This window comes from Macaca thibetana, chromosome 10 (assembly GCF_024542745.1).
Source record: "Macaca thibetana thibetana isolate TM-01 chromosome 10, ASM2454274v1, whole genome shotgun sequence".
Classification (NCBI taxonomy): Eukaryota; Metazoa; Chordata; class Mammalia; order Primates; family Cercopithecidae; genus Macaca; species Macaca thibetana.
The window spans coordinates 65527504-65551167 of NC_065587.1; the positions used below are offsets into that span (position 1 = coordinate 65527504).

The 23664-nt window shown below is 39.7% G+C and overlaps 3 protein-coding genes across 19 annotated transcripts in view; 1 reads left to right on the plus strand and 2 right to left on the minus strand.

The window, feature by feature from the left end:
* EIF2S2 (eukaryotic translation initiation factor 2 subunit beta) overlaps nucleotides 1-23664 on the plus strand; it is a 511882-nt gene that overhangs the window by 140584 nt on the left and 347634 nt on the right. The window contains exon 1 of one of the 9 annotated variants that reach the window (XM_050807230.1): nucleotides 17466-17475. The exons of the other annotated variants lie outside the window; for them this stretch is intronic. The gene's annotated coding sequence lies outside the window, so the exon portion shown is untranslated. Of the gene's footprint in view, nucleotides 1-17465; nucleotides 17476-23664 lie in introns of those variants that run through there. 9 annotated transcript variants of the gene reach the window in all.
* MAP1LC3A (microtubule associated protein 1 light chain 3 alpha) overlaps nucleotides 1-23664 on the minus strand; it is a 306452-nt gene that overhangs the window by 126262 nt on the left and 156526 nt on the right. The gene's annotated exons all lie outside the window — the stretch shown is intronic.
* The window catches only part of ITCH (itchy E3 ubiquitin protein ligase), a 136904-nt gene that overhangs the window by 73013 nt on the left and 40227 nt on the right, over nucleotides 1-23664 (minus strand). For 2 of the 6 annotated variants that reach the window (XM_050807044.1, XM_050807043.1), the window contains 4 exons: nucleotides 18121-18262; nucleotides 13526-13650; nucleotides 12299-12436; nucleotides 4437-4482 (listed from right to left, as the gene is read on the minus strand). In XM_050807044.1, coding sequence (XP_050663001.1) covers nucleotides 4437-4482; nucleotides 12299-12436; nucleotides 13526-13650; nucleotides 18121-18262 — 451 coding nt within the window. Of the gene's footprint in view, nucleotides 1-4436; nucleotides 4483-12298; nucleotides 12437-13525; nucleotides 13651-18120; nucleotides 18263-20441; nucleotides 20599-23664 lie in introns of those variants that run through there. The other 4 variants (XM_050807046.1, XM_050807045.1, XM_050807042.1 and 1 more) reach the window with 3 other exon arrangements.

A 23664-nucleotide genomic window follows, 5' to 3' on the forward strand; every position in this document is an offset into this window, starting at 1 on the left:
GAATTCTGCATGCTTGGACTTTGGGGAAGTCCTTACATAATTTTCCATTATATAAGAAGTCTGTTTCCATTATCTGTTGTTATTTCCCATAAGAGTTATAATTTGCAAAAACGTGTGTGTCTAACCATAGTGTTCTCAAAATGCAGACTCTGGTCTAGCAGCATCAGCATCACATGGAAATGTGTTAGAAATGCAAATCTTGAGCCCCACCCCAAACCTAATTAACCAGGTGATTCTAATGTGCTCTAAAGTTTGAGAAGCAGGGTCATACTAAAATAGTACTGGCGGTTTATTTTATTTATTTTAATAAGTTTAAGTTCTTTCAGTAAAGTGTGAGGCTAAAACTAAAAATAGATTGTGAAAATCAATGCGGCAATCCATACAGTATACAGAATTGTCAGCGGAACCAGCATCACCATTGGCTTTGAAAAGCAATTAGCTGGCTGGGGTGCAGTGGCTCACGGCTATAATCCCAGCACTTTGGGAGGTCACAGTGGGCAGATCACTTGAGGTCAGGAGTTTGAGACCAACCTGGCCAACATGGTGAAACTTCATCTCTACTAAAAATACAAAAAGTTAGCTGGGTGTGGTGGTGCATGCCTATAATCCCAGCTACTCAAAAGGCTGAAGCAGAATCACTTGAATCCGGGAGCTGGAGGTTGCAGTAAGCCGAGATCACGCCACTGCACTCCAGCCTGGGCAACAGAGCGAGATATAGGCTCAAACAAAAAAGAAAAAAAAAAGCAATTAGCTGCTAATTATGTGCCATTATAACTTTGTTCCCCTATTCCACAATCTTACAAACATCTGCTAATTTCAATATACATATACATCTGACCTACACATAAGTTCATAAGTTATGGACAGGAGAGAGAATCTCAGACAACCAAAATGCTATTATAGTACAACAAGGTCATAAGAAATATTCAAATCAAAGAGGAACAATCAAGAAGGCACATGTGCTGGGCGTGATGGCTCATGTCTGTAATCCCAACACTTTGGGAGGCCGAGATAGGGCAACTGCTTCAGGCGAAAAGTTTGAGACCAGCCTGGGCAACAGAGCGAGAGCCTGTCTTTAAAATATAATAATAAATTTTAAAAAACGCACATCTAATGACAAAATCTTGAAAATCAGGCACCAATCATCTTGGTACTTCATAAAAATAAATAAATAAATGAATGAACAGAAGACAACACTGAGAAACATAAAACATCCTGACATGCTGTGGGGAAAACAGATCAACAAATACATTCATGATATAGACAGTGCTTGAATTAAGAGCAAAAGCTAAAATAACCTAAGGCTATTAGTAAACTTCCGAAATGATAACTATGGGGATGGAGGGAAGGATGTGAAGCCCTTGTCCACTAAATATATACTGCCCTGCCTTTTAGTTTTATAGTCATGAAATCTGCAAACAAAAGCAAAGGAGAAAAGGCAGTCACAGCTATGACTACTACTCATAATTGTGTAGTAACATTTAAACAGCATTTGACAGTTTACAAAATGCTTTTCAAACCCATCATCTCAAAGGTGTGTGTGCTCTGGAATAAAAGCTGATGCACAGGAACTTATGCTTAACACAAAAGACGTACTCAAAGATTGTCAGGCAGTCTCAGAAACCTAGAAGACATTGTTCCCCAAATTATTTATGACAATGATTCACGTAGGAAGATAAAAAGCACTGGTGAAATAGCATTAAGTAGGGGATCCAGCAATGCCTTTATAAGATATTTAAAGATGTCCAGAGTACAAGTGGTTTGATGAAAATATTGTAAGAAAGAGACTTGCAGAAAACAAGCAAGCAACAACACATTGGCATAACAGAACCTTTTAATCAACATATAAAATTCGATCACATACCCACTTATTAATGCAAAGATGCAGGTTTATTGTGTAAAAGAAGAGGTTAATGACCAATGCAAACTGAAATACTAAAACATTTTATGGGGGAACTTTCAGGAATTCAAGAAATCTTCTACTAAAAATAATCATACTAAAAAAAGACATAAGAGACATAATAGGAGACTTCAGTCTACAGATAAATATGTAATTTTTTAAACCTGTCCTATTGCTTTTTTTTTTTTGAGACAGGGTCTAACTGTCATCGTGCTGAGTACACTGGCATGATCTCAGCTCACCGAACTCCCCAGCTCAAGTGATCCTCACACTTTGGGCGCCCTCCCCACTCCAACAGCTGGGACTACAGGCACGCGCCACCAGGCCTAACTATTGCTTTTTATTTTAATTTTTTTGTTGTTGTTTTGTTTTCTGTAGAGATGAGGTCTCACTCAATTGCCCAGACTGGTCTCAAACTCCTAGGCTCAAGTGATCCTCCTGTCTTAGCCTCCCAAAGTGCTGGGATTACAGGTGTGAGCTACCACGCCTGACCCCACTGATTTTAATCACAGTGAAGAATAAAAGTATCTGTTATTTTCTAGGCAAGAAGTTACTGCTCCTTAAAATTCTACCTCTTGTGAGACTAGTTTAGATGATTCTTCGTCATAAAAATGTGAAGGTAGATATCTATTAGGTAAGACACAACAGCTTTACAAACTGATTTTCCTAAAGATCTTGATAAGTTGTCTTTAACTTTTTATTATGAAAACTTTCATATATTGGCCGGGCACAGTGGCTCATGCCTGTAATCCCAGCACTTTGGGAGGCCGAGGAGGGCAGATCACAAGGTCAGAAGATTGAGACCATCCTGGCCAACATGGTGAAAACCCGTCTCTACTAACAGTACAAAAAATTAACTGGGTGTGGTGGCGGGCACCTGTGGTTCATCATCTTCTTCCTACTCACTGCTTATGCAATTTGAGAAAAACAAAGAATCAAATGGAATTTTATAATCACTGCACTCTGTGGTTACGACATGCCACTTACTGCTCTAAAAGCAGAATCATCTCCTTTCCTAATTTTATCTGCTGTTACCAGTTTCCAGGATAACCAATAAGCAGTCTAAGTTAATTCACATAGCCCAAGGCTTTCAACACCTTTTAGATGAAGGGGGCCTGCCCCTCCATACCTGTGGGTATTTCTCATCAGGTGGAGACGAGAGACTCAGAAAAGAAGTTAGACACAGACACAGAGTACAGAGAAAGAACAGTGGGCCCAAGAGACCAGCGCTGGTCTCTGATTTCCCTTAGTATTTATTGATCACTATTTTTACTATCTTGGTGAGGGGAGTGTGGCAGGGCAACAGGGTGATGGTGGGAGAAAGTCAGCAGGGAAAAATGTAAGCAAAGGAATCTGTATCATGAATAAGTTCAAGGAAAGGTACCGTGTCTGGATATGCTTGTAGGCTAGATTTATGTTTCACTTTACACAAACATCTAACTGTAGCAAAGAGTAACAGAGCAGTATTGCTGCCAGCATATCTCACCTCCAGCCACAGGGCGGTTTTCTCCTATCAGAATAGAACAAATGGTCGGCTTTACACCGAGACATTCCATTCCCAGGGAAGAGCAGGAGACAGAAACCTTCCTCTTATCTCAACTGCAAAGAGGTCTCCCTCTTTCCCTACTCCTCCTCAGCACAGACCCTTCACGGGTGTCGGGCTGGGGGTGTAAGGTCTTTCCTTTCCCACGAGGCCATATCTCAGGCTGTCTCAGTGGAGGGAAACCTTGGACAATACCCAGGCTTTCTTGGGCAGAGGTCCCTGAGGCTTTCCGCAGAGCATTGTGTCCCTGGTTAATCGAGAATGGAGAATGGCGATGACTTTTACCAGGCATAATGCCAGCAAACATATTGTTAACAAGGCATATCCTACACAGCCCTAAATCCATTAAACTTTGATTCAATACAGCACATGTTTCTGTGAGCACCAGGTTGGGGCTACAGTTACAGATTAACACCATCTCAAAGCAGAACAATTTTTCTTAGTACAGATCAAAATGGAGTTTCTTATGTCTTCCTTTTCTACATAGACACAGTACAATCTGATCGCTCTTTCTTTTCCCCACATTGAGGTCCAAACTTGAAGACAGATAGATACATGCAAGTGCTAAACCTAGGCTAACAGCAAACAACTGGTACAAAGCTCTACCCCTTCTAATGAAGGCCCAGATGATACCACAGCTAGTAGTGACCTTCACATACGTGTAAAGCTCCTATCTCAGCTTTTCTGAAAAAGAAACTTAATAGCCCAATGATGGCTCTGGGGTTTAGAATGTCCTGCCTCTGAAAAGGTGCCAGTATATTTTCTATAAGTAAAAGAAGTATCAACAATTTGGTTATCCATAGCCCACTCCAGATAGCTGTAATCCAATAAGCTAAGAGCCTTCAATCTTTCACAAATATTTCCCTTCTTCAGTTCTGAATTCTTTCTGACACTCATTTATTCTTGTATCATGAACCTGAAATTTATACTAAAATGAGTATTTAGGAAATCTATCTCTCTGCATTCTGCGGTAAGCAATCAGTGAATGCTTACCTTGTTTCATCCTTGGATCTGGAGCCATCGTCATTCTGAGAAGCACCTTTAACATCAAAGTTTAAACAGAAAATGAGTTTCAGGAGAGTAGTTTTCATGCTTTTTTTCTAAACATGCCATGTAAGCAAAGCCTTTTAGTAAATCTTTGTAATAAAGAACATACTATAACTTAAATTCCAACATGACTTTAAAAGGAAAAATGTCATGCTCATGACTGCAAAAAAAGTCTACCAAAATTTTGTGCAAATGCTTAATAATTAATGGATAAGGGATGTTAATTACTAAAGGTATATCACTCATGCACTACTATTCCTGCCTTTTTTTTAGATATGTCTAACTCTAATTTGAGCCTAGTGTTTTAACCATCTTTGTATCCCAAATACCTCATAAAAAAGTGCTGATCGCCAGCAGAATAAAATTGATTCCAGAAATAGAAAAACCCATAACGTCTCTCTTATGCAGGGGCCTGGAAAACAGCTTAAAAATTAGGAAAGCCACAAATGGGAATCCAAGTCGCCAAAAATTAACGCCCCAATGTTCATATTTTCTTCTTGCTTTATTGATGGAAAATATTCTTAGGATTCAGTCAAGATCTTTTTACTGTAACAGTGTTGGAGGGGCCAGGTGCAGTAGCTCACACCTGTAATCCCAGCATTTTAGAAGGCCAAGGTGGGTGGATCACCTCAGGTCAGGAGTTCAAGACCAGCCTGGCCTACATGGTAAAATCCCATCTCTACTAAAAATACAAAAATTAGTCAGGAATGGTGGCAGGCACCTGCAATCCCAGCTACTTGGGAGGCTGAGGCAGGAGAATCGCTTGAACCCGGGAGGCAGAAGTTGCAGTGAGCCGAGAACACGCCATTGCACTCCAGCCTGGGCAACAAGAGCAAAACTCCCATCTCAAAAAAGTGTTGCAGGGAGGCTGCTAAAGGTAGATACATTTAAAGAAGCAAAAACAAATGGTAAACAGGGAAAGAGAAAGAAAAATTATCAAACGCAGAAACAAGAACTCAAGTTCAACCATCTAGGTTCATTTAGTAAAGGAACAATAGTCCCTGGATAGAATCATAGTTTAAAACAGTGAAATCATTACCATATTACAACAAAGCATAATTGGTGGATTAATTAATTAAAAAAAAATGAGTCACCACTATACTATACCATACTTAGCAAAGTTGGTAAATGTCTCATCCACTCTAGAAATATATATCTTTAAAACAGTATGTGAATAAAATGTTGTCTATAGAATGGAATTAATACTATTTGGTAACAAAAGAGAACAAACTAATGAAACACGCTGTGTCATGGATGAACCTCAAAAACATTACACTAAGTGAAAGAAGCCAGACACAAAAAAACACATATTTTATGATTCCATTTATACAAATGTTCAGAAAAACACAAATTTTTAGAGATAAAAAATAAAGGCCGGGCATGGTGGCTCACACCTATAATCCCAGCACTTTGGCAAGCCGAGGTAGGCAGATTGCCTGAGGTCAGGACTTTGAGACCAGCCTGGCCAACATGGCAAAACTTCGTCTCTACTAAAAATACAAAAATTAGCTGAGTATGGTGGTGGGCGCCTGCAGTCCCAACTACTCGGGAGGCTAAGGCAGGAGAATCACTTGAACCCGGGAGGCGGAGGTTGCAGTGAGCAGAGATCGTGCCACTGCACTCCAGCCTGGGCGACAGAGCAAGACTCCATCTCAAAAAAAAAAAAAAAAAAAAAAAAGATTAGTGGTGGTTACCTGTGGCTGACAGTGAGAAGGGAAGCTCCTGTAAACAGGCAAGAGGGATTTTACTGAGGGGATAAAAATGTTCTAAACCTAAATTACAGTGATAGTTGAATCCCTCACTTAAGTTACTAAAATTCATTAAGCTATACACTTGAAATGGGTAAATTTTATGTTGTATAAAATAGAACTCAATAAAGATGTTAAAGTGGTAAAAAAAAAAAATGGTACAATGAAATACATTTTGGCTATAAAGGGTAAATTTCAGTTTAAGAATGTTTTAATATGGAATACAGTCCCCTAAAACGGCTTATGAATGGGACACAAATGAAATCAGAAAACCACAACAAACTATCCAGCATAAGTTACTAAAATGTGTCTATTAGTATTTCACTTTTCTCAAAATTAAGAAAACCATTAGGAATACTCCATTTAAGTCAACCATGATTTGCTACTTCTAAACTTTCTCACTACAGTGACAAAGAACAGTATTTTAATCACATGAATTCTGAGGGCACACTGCCTAGGTTTGTATCCTAGCTTTATTACGTGCTTTGTGACCTTACAAAAGTATACTTGACTTCCTATACCTTTTCCTGCATGTATAAAATGGGGATGACACCTATCTCATAGAGTATTTGTAAGAATTAAACATGTAAACATCTAGCACAGTGCTAGCACATATAAGCAGTCATAATAACTATTATTTCTCAAAATTTACATCTCCTTAGGAAAGTCTAAACAAGGGTCATTTTTCTTCTATATATATCTATTTTTTTGACAAAGGGTCTTGTTGCATTGTCCAGGCTGGAGTACAGTGGCATAGTCATAGCTCACTGCAGCCTCAACCTCTCAGGTTCAAGCGATCCTCCTACCTCAGCCTCCCCAAGTGGGAGGATACATGGATGCATGCCACCACAAAATCAGCTACATTTTTTAAAAATTTTTTTGAATACATGGAGTCTCACCATGTTGTCCATGCTAGTCTCAAACTCCTGGACTCAAGTGATCCTCCTGCCTTGGCCTCCCAAAGTGCTGGGATTACAGGTGTGAGCCACTATGCCTGGAATATTCATTCTTTTATTTCACTCCAATATAAAGTGAAGCCATAACTATGAAATGGCATAAATTATTTAGATCTTATCCTCTGCTTACAACCAGAGAATAGTTAACAACAAAAAAAATCTAACACCTATACAATGAACGTCCAAGAAGAGAACAATGGTTGTTCTTAACCACTGCATTTTACAAATGTATTGCCTTTTAAAGGTATTCCCAATCCAAATTTCCTCAAGAAAATTTTTCAGATTGCTAAACGCACGTTTTACCTACAAGAAACTTTGGAAGATCTACAAAGGTATCTTCTACTCATTAAGCTCGTCAAAATGGCCTGCCCTCCCACCACAAAATAACTAGCTCCTAGGTAAAGCAGTTTAACACATCGTTCCTATTTCTTGGATGTCTAGCAATCTCAAAAACAAAAAAGTGAACTGAAGCCAGGTGTGGTGGTGAGCACCTGAAGTCCCAGCTACACAAAAAGCTGAGGCAGGAGGACTCCTCGAGGCCCGGAGTTCAAAGGTGCAGTGTGCTATAACCGCTCCTCTGAATAGCCACTGAACTCTAATCTGGACAACACAGCGAGATCCAGTCTCAAAAAGAAAAAAAACAAAGTGAATGGACACAAGTCTGCAGTGAGCAAATGTGAAAAACTAGGTTACCCAGAGGGCCATTTTCAATCCTCAAATGGATTAGAAAGTCTTGGGTCAGCAGCAAACCTGGGGTGCTGAACCAGAGCCTGCCACATTAGGCTGGTAAGGGTCTGATCCATTTTAGAAATACACATGTAGAAAAGGAGGTGAAGTGTTCCCAGTTCAGTGGTACACCCTAGCAACTAGCAGAAGCAAAAGAAATTTTCTCTGGGGCAAAGAATCCCCAATTTAGGCCCTTAAGATTCCAACAGATTAAGATCAAATATAAACTTGCAATCGAAGAACAAATGCAAATGAAAACAAACCTCAATGAGGAAGAGACAAAAAACCATTTACATACCCAAGGATTTCAGACACTGGAATTACCAAATGGAGAACGTTTAAAAAAAAAATCCGATGTATCAAAAAAAGTTACAAGGAAGAAATAAGAAACTATCAAAAACAAGCATCAGCAATTCTACTCCTAAGGTATACATCCAAAAGAAATGAAAACATATTTCTACACAAATGCTTATAGCAGCATTATTTATAATTCGTAACAGCCAAACGGAAGTAAGCCAAATGTGTATCAATGAATGAATGGACAAACAAGTTGTGGCACATATATACACAGTAGAATTATTATACAGACATAAGAAGGAAGTACTGACACATTCTACAAATTGGATGAACCTCAAAGTCATTATGCTAAGTAAAGAATCCAGACAAAAAAGTCACATGATTCCTTTTATGTGATATATCCTGAATAGGCAAATCCATAGAGACAGAGAGCAGATTAGTAGTTATCACGGCTTGGGAGAAGAAAGAAATGTTTTTTTTTTTCAGGTAACAAGAAAGATCTGAAACTAGAGAGAGATGGTGGATGTATATCATTATGAACACACTAAACACCACTAAGGTGTACACTCTATATAATGGTTAATTGTATGTTATGTAAATTTCATCTCAGTTTTAAAAATCCTAACAAATAGCATATTTGAAGAAGCAATAAATACTGTAGAGCTGAAAATAAAAATACCCCAGCAATTCTACTCTCAAGCATACACCCAACATAAACGTTAAATGTTTATTAATAAACATATGCAAAAATGTTCAATGTATCGCTGCTCATAATGGAAAAAAAAAAAGGCTAAGCAAATGTCCTTTGATATAAAAATGTTAAAACCCGGTACATTCACTCAACAGATTACTATGCAGTAGTAAAAGTGAATGACCTACAGACACAATTATGTGACTAAATCTTAAAAGGCCCGTAGTCCCAGCTACTCAGGAGGCTGAGGCAGGACAATAGCACCAACCGGAAAGGCGGAGCTTACAGTGAGCCGAGATCATGCCATTGCACTCCAGCCTCGGCGACAGAGTGAGACTCCGTCTCAAAAAAAGAAAAAGGCAACACTAAAAATTAGCTGGGTGTGGTGGCAAATGCCTGTAATCTCAGCTACTCCGGAGGCTGAGGCAGGAGAATCACCTGAACCCGGAAGGCGGAGGTTGCAGTGAGCCTAGATCGCGCCACTGCACTCGAGCCGGGGTGACAGTGGGAAGACTCCGACTCAAAAAAATAAATAAAAAGGCCAACACTGATATTTTCATAGAGCTCAAGAGAAACATACAAGTACTGCTTATATATCACACATAGGATAAAACTTTTAAAGATCACAGAAATGATAAATTCAAAGTTCAGAATAGTGATTATCTCTAAAGGAAAGAAAAGGAATGATATAGGAAGAAAAATACAGGTGGATGCAATGATATTGTTAATATTCTACTTTTTTTTTTTTTTTTTTTTTGAGTCGGAGTCTCGCTGTCGCCCAGGCTTGATCTCAGCTCACTGCAAGCTCCGCCCCCTGGGTTCATGTCATTCTCCTGCCTCAGCCTCTCAAGTAGCTGGGACTACAGGTGCCCGCCACCACGCCCGGCTAATTTTTTAATATTTTTAGTAGAGACGGGGTTTCACCATGTTAGCCGGGATGGTCTCAATCTCCTGCACTCCTGATCCGCCCGTCTTGGCCTCCCAAAGTGCTGGGATTACAGGCGAGAGCCACCTCGCCCAGCAATTATTAAATATTTTACATTAGTTTCAACCTCTGGGGGGCGAAGCTTAGGACACTATAAATACTGAGGTTTAAGGCAGTTTAACAATATAACTTGTATTTTATCTTCCAGACTTCCAATTTATGTATAGAAAAATGTGACTATTAGAGAGTTCTTGTGAACAATAATCAAAGTGTTAACTCCAAATCAGTATAACCATTTCAGAAATTTCTTTCCGTCCTCATTAGCCCCAAAGAACTAATCTGGAAGACAAATTAGGTCCTGCTACTTTATTTTTTTTTTTTTTGAGAGAGGGTCTCACTCTGTCACCCAGGCTGGAGTGCAGTGGCGTGATCGTGGCTCACTGCAACCTCTGAGTCCTGGGCTCAAGTGATCCTCCCACCTCAGCCTCCCAAGTACCTGGACTACAGGCACATGCCACACACATGGCAAATTTTTGAATTTTTTTGCAGAGACGGAGTTTTGTTACGTTGCCTAGGCTGGTCTTGAACTCCTGGGCTCAAGCAACCCTCCTGCCTCAGCCTCCCAAAACGCTGGGATCAAGGGGTGAGCCACTGCGCCCAGCCTGTCCTGTTATTTTTTAAAGTCATGAGTCAAAAAGGAAGTAGGAAGTCTTTCAACAAAGTAGAAAAAGAATAGCACCTGACAGCTGCAAAATGTTTCATAATGCAGTTTCTAAGTAAACCAAAAGATCTTTGTCAAACTCATCAAGAAATCCATTAATCTGCTCTTTCATTGTCTTCAGGCCTCTAAAATCTATGTTTCAAGTGAAAATACACTTAGCACATTAGGAAGTGATGGAAATAGCTGATGGGAAAAACAGCAGGAAAAAGTTTTATTAAATATGCTAGCTGTGTAGCCACTAAGGTGCCACACAGTTTATTTTTCTTTAACACACACCACTAAATCAGAGATTGTAAGATTTACTAATGCACGTATAATGAATTAGTATTGTCAAAAGGTATCCCTGCAAGTGTAGCCTACAGAAGCAGAAGGGGAATGGTAAATGGATTTCAGCTTGTAATGGCTGTGTGGTCCAGTGTTAAGAAGGATTTAGAGGTCGGATGCAGTGGCTCACGCCTGTAATCCCAGCACTTTGGAAGGCTGAGGTGGGCGGATCACCTGAGGTCAAGAGTTTGAGACTAGCCTGATCAACATGGAAAAACCCCATTCTCTACTAAAAAAAAAAAAAAAAAAAATTAGCTGGGCGTGGTGGCACATGCCTGTAATCCCAGCTACTCGGGAGACTGAGACAGGAGAATCACTTGAATCCAGGAGGTGGAGGTTGCGGTGGGCCGAGATTGCACTCCACCCTGGACAACAAGAGCAAAACTCTTGTCTTTAAAAAAAAAAAAAAAAACAAAAAACAAAAAAAACAGGCCGGGCGACTTGGCTCACACCTGTAATCCCAGCACTTTGGGAGGCCGAGGCAGGTGGATCACGAGGTCAGGAGATCGAGACCATCCTGGCTAACACGGTGAAACCCTGTCTCTACTAAAAATACAAAAAAATTAGCCGGGCGTGGTGGCGGGCATCTGTAGTCCCAGCTGCTGGGAGGCTGAGGCGGGAGAATGGCATGAACTCAGGAGGCGGAGCTTGCAGTGAGATCATGCCACTTGTACTCCAGCCTGGGTGACAGAGCAAGACTCTGTACCAAAAAAAAAAAGTTTTAAATTCATATTTAAACTCAACCACACACTGCTACAGACAATAAATTTTGTCTGCCATTGGCACAGTTGGCAGTGTGGCATCTAACCCATATGAACTGCCATAGTGGGCCTATAGAATAAATACTGTATTAATCAACTCATTATTCATAGAGCCAAATGTGATTCAACTTCTATTTGGCTAATTTTTCAACTTATGTAAAAATATACATGCTTTTATTCATAGAAATACAAATATATCTCATTCTCTCTAATGTGATCAAGTTTGAGAGGACAAAGAAACACTTTCCTACTTTGAAGTCTACCTGTACCTATTACCACCACCATTTCAACAGCAATGGGTAGATTAAACTAAAAAGAAAATGTTTAAAGTGATCAATGTCTGTTTTTTAAAAAGAAAAAAAATCGTTTTTTTTTTTTTTTTTTTTTTTTTTTTAAAGAAACAAGGTCTCACTCTGTCACCTAGGCTGGACTGCAGTGATGTGATTACAGCTCAGAGCAGCCTCAACCTCAAAGCTCAAGCAATCTTCCTGCCTCAGCCTCCCAAAGTGCTGGGATTAGAGGCGTGAGCCACCACACCAGCCAGAAAAAAACATTTTATTAATCTGAAAAAAAAAATCAAAATAATTACATACAGCATACTACAATGGCTGTTTTATTTAAGAAGGATCATTAAAGACCTTAAAAAGGTGGTCACTTACTTTCTGAACATGTAGTTTCACCATTGGTAACAACTTCAGACTCTAACTGTAGCCCATCAAGACAAATTGATAAGTCTCCTACTGTCTCTGTTGGCTCTCTGTCACCTCCAAGCTGCAAAGTCACAACTACTTCTTCAACTGGAAGAAAATAAAGTTACAGAAAAAATGGTCACTTTTTTCCCCCCAGTTAAGGCATCTTAACTGTTAAAAATTAACTGTTAAATATGTGATGTCCAAGAAAATATAACTATATGTGCATATAAATTGTTTAACTTTGTTTCACCCAAGGTTTGAGTACTTTTGACACCAAAACACTGTATCTTTTAAAAAGGACAAAATTTGTTAATGTTTCATATCCATGATGTAAAATAGTATGTCCATCGTTTATTATTTTCATTCCATCCTTGTAAGACTATAGTATAAAATGGGTCAGCATAAGAATAAAGATTATTTAGCAATACATACCTGAATTAAATTGAGTAAAAACATAAATTTAAGGATAAATTATATCTAATAAGCCCTAATTGAGAAAATTCTTAGAAGTATGTTTTAGATAGTTGAGGGGTAGAAAAAATGTGTTTTATTAATACATAATTATATATTAATTAAAACAAGCTACACATATTTCCATATTTTATAAACCACAACCACATAAAATGAGGACATTTTAAAAAATAAGCATTTAATTAAAGCCGAATGTGGTGGTACCCGCCTAGTCTCAGTCTCAGGAGGCTGAGGCAGGATAATCACTTGAAGCCAGGAGTTCAAGACTACACTGTGCTGCAACTGCACCTGTAAATAGCCACCGCACTCCAGCCTGGGAAACAGAGTGTGTCCTTGTCTCCCCATGTCCCTCCCAAAAAAAACCATTTGAAAAGGAAATCTGTAAAAATATTCATTGGATTTGTCTCTGAAGTGGGATTTTTATTTTTTCTTTCATCTCTGCTCTATATTTTAGTTTTTCCACAATTAACTATGTATTACTTTACTGATACCTATTTACTAAGTAAATAAATATTTACTAAAAATACTGAATTCAAAATGAATGGCCAAACCAAGGTTACTCAGAATACTTTCAACACTGTAAAATTCTTCTATCTGTTCATCCTATAACAAGTAAAACTTAAAAGTATGAGTGAACATGAGTCATTATGCATGCTTGGCACACAAATTTATTCCAGAAAAACAAACAGCTAAGTGCAATTTCTATTAGTCTTACATACATACGTTTCATATTGTTTGACTTTAATGTTTCATAAATATCTAATGCAGCAGTTCCCAACAAAACATCAGATTTCAGTGTCTGGTGACTCCACACACGAAAATGTAATTTACTCACAGGGGTAACGATACTAAAAGTGAAAAAAGCGGAAAAAATATTATTTGTATTGAATATGACAATGAGATCCTAAATAAATTACAATTCAGTTTTAAAGTCTAAAGTCTTCTCACTGCACCCCTTACAGTTTACTATACAATCAATATTGGCCTATGTTCAGTAATCTTATGAAAATTATCTGAATGCTACATGCTTACATGGTCATTTTCACTTGTGATTGAACTATAGAAGTAAATTCATCACATATTGTCAACAAAAGTGAAACTGCTTATCCTGCAACAAACTATTGGAAAACTAGTTTTACTTTAGTAGTACAGAAGAGTAACTTTACAAATTAAATCCTTATGTCAGTAGTTTACAGAGCTTGAGGTTATTTTATCTTTACAGTAACCCTATGAGATGGGAATTATCACTTCCTTCTTCAGATACAGAAACTGACATTCAGATATAAAGCAAACTGCCTAAGGTCACACAGCCAGTAAGTAGCAGAACGGTAATTTGAATAAAATCTTGACATTAAACTTTATATTAAAAAGTTCCTCAAGTCAGCTACATAATGATTTGAAGATTACATTACATACACCAAGTTTCACACTGCTAGAGGCAAGTTGCCCAGTCCAACTATCGAATATGAACTCACTCATACCTTACTAAATGCCAATAAAGGATACTCTCTATAATGGTATTTCCAAAGTAAACTGGGAAATTTGAATTTGCAATACATATACAATCAATGTTAGAGTCAAGCATCAGAAAGCTAGGAGCACTATATAATCTACCACAGTCCTATGGTTCAATGATACAAAGACAAATTCCAGAAATGTTTGAATTTCTCTATATCTCATTCTCTCTAATGTGATCAAGTTTGAGGGGACAAAGAAACACTTTCCTCCTTTGAAGTCTACCTGTACCTATTACCACCACCATTTCAACAGCAATGGGTAGATTAAACAAACTAAAAATTCCACATTGCTCTTCTTCTTAGGGGGTACAATGTATTCATTCTCTTGGCGTGAAAATTCTCAGTGAGCTATGCACTCCACTTTCAAGAGAGTCTCAAAAAAAAAAAAAAAAAAAAAAAAAAAAAATTCCACATTGCTCTTCTTCTTAGGGGGTACAATGTATTCATTCTCTTCAAAATTCTCATATGCTACTTTCAAGAGAGCTCATACTATATATCATATTAGGAAAATATTTCTCGGCCAGGCGCAGTGGCTCACGCCTGTAATCCCAGCACTTAGGGAGGCTGAGGTGGGAGGATTATTTTACGTCAGGAGCTTGAGACCAGCTGGCCAATATGGTGAAACCCCGTCTCTACTATAATTACAAAAAAATTAGCTGGGAGTGGTGGCGCATGCCTGTAATCCCAGCTACTCAGGAGGCTGAGGCAGGAGACTTGCTTGAACCTGGGAGGCAGAGGTTGCAGTGAGCAGAGATGGCACCACTGCACCCCAGCCTGGGTGAGAGTGGGAAAAAAAAAAATTCTCTATTAGTCAGTTCAGAAATCATAACGGGGGCCGGGCGTGGTGGCTCAAGCCTGTAATCCCAGCACTTTGGGAGGCCGAGACGGGTGGATCACGAAGTCAGGAGATCGAGACCATCCTGGCGAACACAGTGAAACCCCGTCTCTACTAAAACTACAAAAAACTAGCCGGGCGAGGTGGCGGCGCCTGTAGTCCCAGCTACTCGGGAGGCTGAGGCAGGAGAATGGCGTAAACCCGGGAGGCGGAGCTTGCAGTGAGCTGAGATCCGGCCACTGCACTCCAGCCTGGGCGACAGAGCGAGACTCCCTCTCAAAAAAAAAAAAAAAAAAAAAAAAAGAAATCATAACGGGGATGAAATAAAAGGCAAATAACTTTAACTTTATTATTTTTAATATGGACGAAAAAGGCATACAAAGTACACTGTCAAAGATGACCAATCTTAATTGTTTCACTTCAATTCTCAACAGCAGTCTAGAAAGCCTGCTACACAACAATGGAAGTGATAAAATTCCAGGCCAATTTGCTGCAACTTAAAAATTCAGGAAAAGAACTTGAATTTAAGTTCCCCAAATGTCTGTGATCAAAAACAGCACTACCACACAGAACTACAAAGACAGTTTCTTTTTTCTTAACTTTTAAATCACTAAGGAGTTCATGACATTAACAGCTTAAGAGCCTCCAAGTGCATATCAAGTAAGCACTCAAATCAGTTGGAGGAAATTAGGTGACCATCTAATTCAACCGAACATCTCTAGCCATTATGGAGGCTGTGACCTTTTATAGATTTCACTTGGTAAAGGAAAAAATATATATGAGATGGGAACTCGCTACTTTGCCCTGGTTAATCTCTTAACTCCTCCTGGGCTAAAGCACCTTATCCTCCCACCTTATCCTCCCAAGTAGCTGGGATTACAAACATGTGCAATCATTCCCAGCCTCATGTGTTTTTTTGAAATTTTTATTAATACATTGTTTCATTTCGACTCAATCTACGATGGGCCATTAATTAAAAACAGAAAGCCTAAATAAGAAACATTTATGCTGAAATAAACACAGATGAGGAACACTGGAATGATATGGGCCTCCAGATGATCTCCCATAAATTCTTCTTTTTTTTCTCTTTTTTGAGACAGGGTTTTACTCGTCACCCCGGCTGGAATGCAATGGCGCAATCTCAGTTCACTGCAACCTGCAACCTCTGCCTACCAGGTTCAAGCAATTCTCCTGTCTCAGCCTTCCGGGTAGCTGGGATAACAGGCACCCACCACCACGCCCAGCTAATTTCTGTATTTTTAGTAAAGACTGGGTTTCACCATGTTAGTCAGGTTGGTCTCAAACTCCTGACCTCAGGTGATCCTCCCACCTTGGCCTCCCAAACTACTGGGATTACAGGAGTGACCCACCATACCTGGCCAAATCATTCTTTTTCTTCCTTTTTGTTTTCTTTTTGTAGAGACGGGGTCTTGCTACATTGCCCAGGCTAGAGTTCAGTGGCAATTCACAGGAGCAATCATAGCAAACTGTCCCTTTGAACTCCTGGCCTCACAGAATCCTCCTGATTCAGTCTCCCAAAGAGTTGGGATTACAGGTGTGAGCCACCACACCCGGCTCCATGTGTTTTCTTCTATTTTAATTTTAAAAATTAAAATTAACCTTTAATGGGTGTCAATATCTTAGATTATAATGCCAACATTTGGGGCTTTGTGTTAAAACTGAGCTATATCCTACTTCTATGAATCTATACTACAGATATAAACACCAACATACAAAGATATATGCACATGGATGTATCTGCAACACTGCCTAATAACACAACATTAGGAGCCAACTAATCAATACAGAACTATTAAAATATAGTCCACCCATATTAAGGAATATTATAAAGCTATATAAGGGATGCAAGATCCATATGTACTCAGGTAGAGAGATCACCATGATATTAGTGTTAAGTACAAAAAGAAAGTTGTAGAATAAAATGTATAGTAGTAGTCCCAGCTACTGGAGCAAGAGGCTGAGATGGGAGGACTGCTTGAGCCAGGGAGGTTGAGGGCACTCTGGACAACACAGCAAGATCCCATCTCATTCAAAAAATAAATAAGTATAGTATAACTGGCACCGTAATTTAAAATACTAAAAAACTGGCCAGGCACAGTGATGCATGCCTGTGGTCCCAGCTACTTGGGAGGCTGAGGCAGGAGGATCTCCTGAGGCCAGGAGTTCAAGGCTGCTGTGAGCTATGATAGCACCACTATACTCCAGTTTGGGTGACAGAGTGAGACACTATCTCAAAACAAAACAAAGAAAAAACTAATTAAAATACTATTTTTAAAAATTAAGTTAAAAAACAGAGGGGGGTACTCATAATCCCTTAATTCAACCCAAAGTTAATAAAAGGGCTGCCAGAAATCTTTTTAGGTCTATGACCATGGGCTCTTTTCAGTTATTGTTCAGTGACAAGAGCAATATCATCACCAACTAAACTAGAGAAGGTAAAGAAAGGGAATGACTATAAAAACAGCTATTTAAAGAGAAACAAAAAAGCAGACCAGAAGGAATCCTAGGAAAAGGGAGGGGGGAAAAAAAGGAGAGAAAGGAGGAAGAAAAAAACAAAAACCAGGCCGGGCACGGTGGCTCACGCCTGTAATCCCAGCACTTTGGGAGGCTGAGGCAGGTGGATCATGAGGTCAGGAGATCGAGACCATCCTGGCTAACACGGTGAAACCCCCAGCTCTACTAAAAATACAAAAAAATTAACCAGGCGTGGTGTCGGGCGCCTGTAGTCCCAGCTACTCAGGAGGCTGAGGCAGGAGAATGGCGTGAACCCAGGAGGCAGAGCTGGCAATGAGCCGAGATCACGCCACTGCACTCTAGCCTGGGTGACAGAGCAAGACTCCGTCTCAAAAAAAAAAAAAAAACCAAAGTGAGAAACATTTTTTTAAATTGTATTTCCAATCATCTACTAAACAAAACGTACTATAGAAAAATACTTCCAAACTTACACTGTAAGGGGTTGCTTCCACTTAGGACTGTTTGTGTTGTTGCATTTTTCTGTCTTCTTTGACTGTCCATCTACTGTGACCTCTACATAAGGACTTGGTCCAAACCAATTCTTCTTATTTTCCTTAAGTTTTGCTGAGATGACTATGTAAAAGAAATGAAAAATATTTCAATAGATGAGATGTTAATTCACTTATGAAATCGATTTAACTTCATAATTAGGCAGATTTACTAAATTTATTCAAGAAGCAGTTTTGCTCTAAAATACTTACCAATTTTATTCCCTCATAACCTTTGTACTTCTCCCATCCTAGTAAAGAAATATAGAGGTTCCCCATACCATCAACCCAAACTCCCATCAGTAGAATTCCATGTTATCAAAAGTCCAGAACTCAGATCAATTAAAAAGTACACATATGGGCCAGGTGCAGTGGCTTACGCCTGTAATCCCAGAACTTTGGGAGGCCGAGGCAAGAGGATTGCCTAAGCTCAGTAGTTCAAGACCAATCTGGAAAATATAGCGAGCCTTCATCTCTCCTAAAAATAAAAAAAATTAGCTGGGCATAGTGGCATGTGCCAATAGTCCTAGCTACTTGGGAGGCTGAGGTAGGAGAATCACTTGAGTCCAGGAGGTCAAGGCTTCAATGAGCTATGACTGTGCCACTGCACTCCAGCTTGGGCGACAGGAAGAAAAATTTTAAAAGCACACATAAGGCTGGGCAGGGTGGCTTGCACCTGTAATCTCAGCTACTCAGGTGGCTGAGGCAGGAGGACTGCTTGAGCCTAGGTGTTTAAGACCTGCCTGGGCAGCACAGTGAGACCATATCTCAAAACAAACAAAATGTATGCATTGACAAACATGGTCAACAAACATCTGAATGCCTACCATGTGTCAGATACTGCTCTAAACTCTGTCTCTAAAGCAATTAACAGTAAAGGATCTGGCTTTCAAGGAGATTATATTCTAATTCAAGTATTTATGATGAAAAACAGGCTGATGTGACAAAACATGACTTGGTAGTAAGGAAGGCTTCTGAGAAGACTGTTAAGCAACCATCCAAATGACAAGGAGCCAGCCATGTGAAGACTAGAGGTGGGAATAAGAAAGCATTCCAGACAGAGGCAAATGAGTATGGCATATCTGAGAGAAAGTATAGCAAGCACAGGAAAGAATGGTAAATGAAGGGAGATAAGCTTTGTATGGGAGCTTTGCAAGCCAAGATAAAGAATTTGCAGCTGGGCGCAGTGGCGCACGTCTGTAATCCCAGCACTTTGGGACACTGAGGCGGGTGAATCACCTGAGGTCAGGAGTTTAAGACCAGCCTGGCCAACATGGCGAAACCCTGTCTCTACTAAAAAAATTCAAAACTTAGCCAGGTGTGGTGGCAGGCACCTGTAATCCCAATCACTCAGGAGGCTGAGGCAGGAGAATTGCTTGAACCCGGGGGGTGGAGGTTGTAGTGAGCCAAGATTATGCCACTGCACTCCAGCCTGGGCAACAGAGTAAGACTATGTATCAAAAAAATAATAATAATAATAATAATAATAATAATTTGGATTTTATTCTGGTGGAAAGCCAAAGGAAGAATAAGAATTACAAACTAAGATTTTTTTTTTAAACATCTCATATTATCTAAGCAAGAGCTTCCTATGTTGTGCATCTTGAGATACAAACTCCTTAGCCTTCACCCTTTAGTTACCTTTGCCATAAAATAGCTTTGTCCAAGCCCCTTAGAGGGTATAACAAGTAGAAATATAGCAGAGCACCCCATGATTTCCACAGGTGGCAACTCATTGCTCCCTCATGAGTTGAGGGAGCACAGATGAGGTAAATTACAACCAAGGAAGTACTCCACCACCCAGGTTATCTACTCCAGCAGCAAAGTTCAGAGAATGCCACTGCTCATCAAAGTTAAGGAACCCATGGAGTTGTCAGAGGAATTTATATAGTAGCTACTTAAGAAGCTTAATATATAGTCCAAAGTCTGGGAATCCAAGCGGGCACAGTCCCAGGTGGTGGCCCTGAAACTCTGACTTTACATATATCAAATACTTTCATCCTTTTAGGCTTATGTGCCTTTTTGCTGGCATTCAAGCCAGCTGCAGAATGACTGACTAAAGAAAAAGAAGAGTTGCAAGAGAAGGCTAGACAAATAGACAAGATCAAGCATGGTGGTTCACACTTGTAATCCCAGCACTTTGGGAGGCTGAGGCAGGAAGATCACTTGTGGCCCAAGAGTTTGAACAAAGCCTGGTCAACACAGTGAGACCACCATCTCTACAAAAGATAATTTTAAAAATTAGCCAGGCATGATGGCATCACCTGTAGTTCCAGCTGCTGAGGAGGCTGAGGCAGGACGATCGCTTGAGCCTGGGAGGTCAAGGCTGCAGTGAGCTGTGATTGCACCACTGCAATCCAGCCTGGGCAACAGAGCAAAACTGTGTCTCCAAAAAAAAAGTTCTTTGAGATGCCGAGACATCTAAGTGGAAACATGAAATAGAAAGTCTTTTTCACAATAAAAATATATTCAAGTGGGGACCAGAGCTATCTCTGATTAAAATGTAATAGGCCAGGCACATAATACCAGCACTTTGGGAGACCCAGAAGGGAGGATCGCTTGAGCCCAGGAGTCTAAGACCAGTGTGGACAACATAGTGAAACCTCATCTCTATTAAAAAAAAAAAAAAAAAAAGTATTATTAAAGCTCTAGTGCTTAATATAGAGCCAAATTTAATCACAGGATTATACAGAAAAACATAAAATTTCCACTTTTAATACATTTCTGGTCTAAGAAAAGGTGAAATAGCCCAAACAATTATACATACACTCATTATATTTCAGGGCCTCTTGTGGCACTCTGAAACTGATTAAACCTAGAACAAAGAGCAATGCAGGGCTGAAAGGAAAGAAATGATCTGCCCCTATTGGGGCTTTCTGGGATTCAAATTTTTTTTTTGAGATGGAGTTTCACTCTTGTTGCCCAGGCTGGAGTGCAACGGCGCAATCTGAGCTCATTGCAACCTCTGCCTCCCGAGTTCAAGCGATTCTCCTGCCTCAGCCTCCCAAGCAGCTGGGGTTACGGGCACCCATCACCACACCCAGCTAATTTTTGCATTTTTAGTAGAGACGGGGTTTCACCATGTTGGTCAGGCTACTGTCAAATTTCTGAGGTGATCCACCTGCCTCTGCCTCTGCCTCTTAAAGTGTTGGGATTACAGGCATGAGCCACTGTGCCCAACTGGATTCAAATTTGTGAAAGCAATTTTGCTACATAATCCTACCAAACCCCACTGAAACATTTTTTTTTGAGACAGAGCCTGGTTCTGTCACCCAGGCTGGAGTATACTGGCACAATCTCAGGTCACTGCAATCACCTCTACTTCCTGGGCTCAAGCCATCCTCCCACCTCAGTCTCCCAAGTGGCTGGTACTACAGGTGCGTGCCACCACATCCAGTAAATTTTTGTATTTTTTCTGGTAGAGACAAGGTTTTGCCAAGTTGCCCAGGTTGGTTTTGTACTCCTGGGCTCAAGATATCTACTCACCTAGGCCTACCAAAGTGGTAGAATTACAGGCATGAATCACCAGGCCCAGCCTAGCAAACTTTACATGGGGGGTGGGGGCGGGGGGCAGCAATTGTTAGTATTTACCATGTGCCTGCACATAAATGTAATTTCAAGATTCACAACTATTCTGCGAAACAGGTATTACTGTCCTAATTTTTACACATAAAAAGAGAAGCAGCTGAACGTAGTGGCTCATGCTTGTAATCCCAGCACTTTGGGAGGCTGGGGCAAAAGGATCACCTGAAGTCAGGAGTTCAAGACCAGCTTGGCAAACAGTGAAACCCTGTCTCTACTAAAAATACAAAAATTAGCCAGACGTGGTGGCAGGCGCCTGCAATCCCAGCTACTCAGGAGGCTGAGGCAGGAGAATCACTGGAACCCGGGAGGCAAAGGTTGTAGTGAGCGGAGATCACGCCATTGCACTCCAGCCTAGGTGATAAGAATGAAACTCCGTCTCAAAAAAAAAAAAAAAAAAAGACACAAGCTCTGTGGAATTTAAATTTTTGCCCAAGGGTCACATTGCAAAACCTGAACAGGAAAAATTATTTCAGTATTCCAATCTCAAAGTCTAGATTGAACAAAACCTTGTGTTATAGTCATAATATTACAAATATAAAATAAATCAATATACTACTTCCTGAAAACTAAAGTCCCATAGTAAATCAAACAAAAAAATAAAAAACTATACATCATAAACTGGAAGAAAAAGGACCAGAAAAACGTGTGTCTCATCTGACATTTGGGCTACTATGAGATGCCTCTAAACAACTGTTTTTACTGTCACTTCTCCAATCCAACTCCTCACAGTCACCAGAATTATTTTCCTAAAATAGATGTGATCATGTCATTACTTAAATGATTCTTTATTGCCTGCAAAATGAAGTTTAAACTCTTATGGGGCATTTTACCTTGCTTTGTATGCAGCTGTAACTTACCCTTCCAGCCTCCTACTAAAACAAATCTTACCAAAGCTCTATATTCTAGTCACCCTTAGTTATATGATGTTCCTCACATGGGCCATGTACTTTCATTCCTCTAAACATGCTGCTCCCTCTACTCAGAATGATACTTTTTCCTTTTATACCCATTAAATTCTACTTCTTGAGAGACAAACGTTCCCCGTCTCTTTGATTGAAGGCTTCTTTAATGCTAAGAAGTGAAATTATTTCCACCTCCATGCTTCCAGGGTATTTCCATATTTACGTATGGCTCCGTCAGGTTTTCATTTTGTCTTACTAGTTTTTACTTTTTTAACTCGCCCTGTGAGCCGCTTGATTGCACAGATGTAGCCAATCTTTACAATTTCTGGAGCACTCTGGGATTTAATCTCAGAAGTATTGAATACATATGTTGAACCAAATGATTATCAGTCATGGCAGAAAACAAAAGTTTCCCTGCTTTCTAGTCTTTGTCTCTCTACTTTATTATAATCATTTGCTGGCTATCTCACTCTCCCATGCTTGTGCTCTCTGTCTCTCTCTCTCTCACACATACCCACATACTAATGCAAATAGTTTTCATGGCATAAACTAATGTTCCTCTGATCCTTCTGTTTTGAAGGTCAGTGCTTTGAACTGATTTCAGTTCTTCAGCGTATCTCTCTGATACAACATAAACATTTTACAATACAAATACAAAAAAAGAACGGATCCTTAGCTTATCCAACCTATTTTGGATAAGCTACAGAGAACAAGGTACAACAAAAAACAGTGCCAAAACTAAATAAATAAGCAGAATAATGAACTAGGTAAGAGATCAACCCGGTTGAGCAACAGCCACCTTTGTGGAAGAACTCTGCCCTGCCTGTGGAGAACTAAACTCTAAATCACAAGTATAAAATTCTTAGTTTGCTGGACTGTTAAAGGAATTAAAAACAACATAAGTATAAGGGATCTTTTTGCTTCCTGAACAATCAGAGCTAAATATATGGTACTATAATAAATTTGGGACATGCAGTAATATTTAATTACAATTAATAAT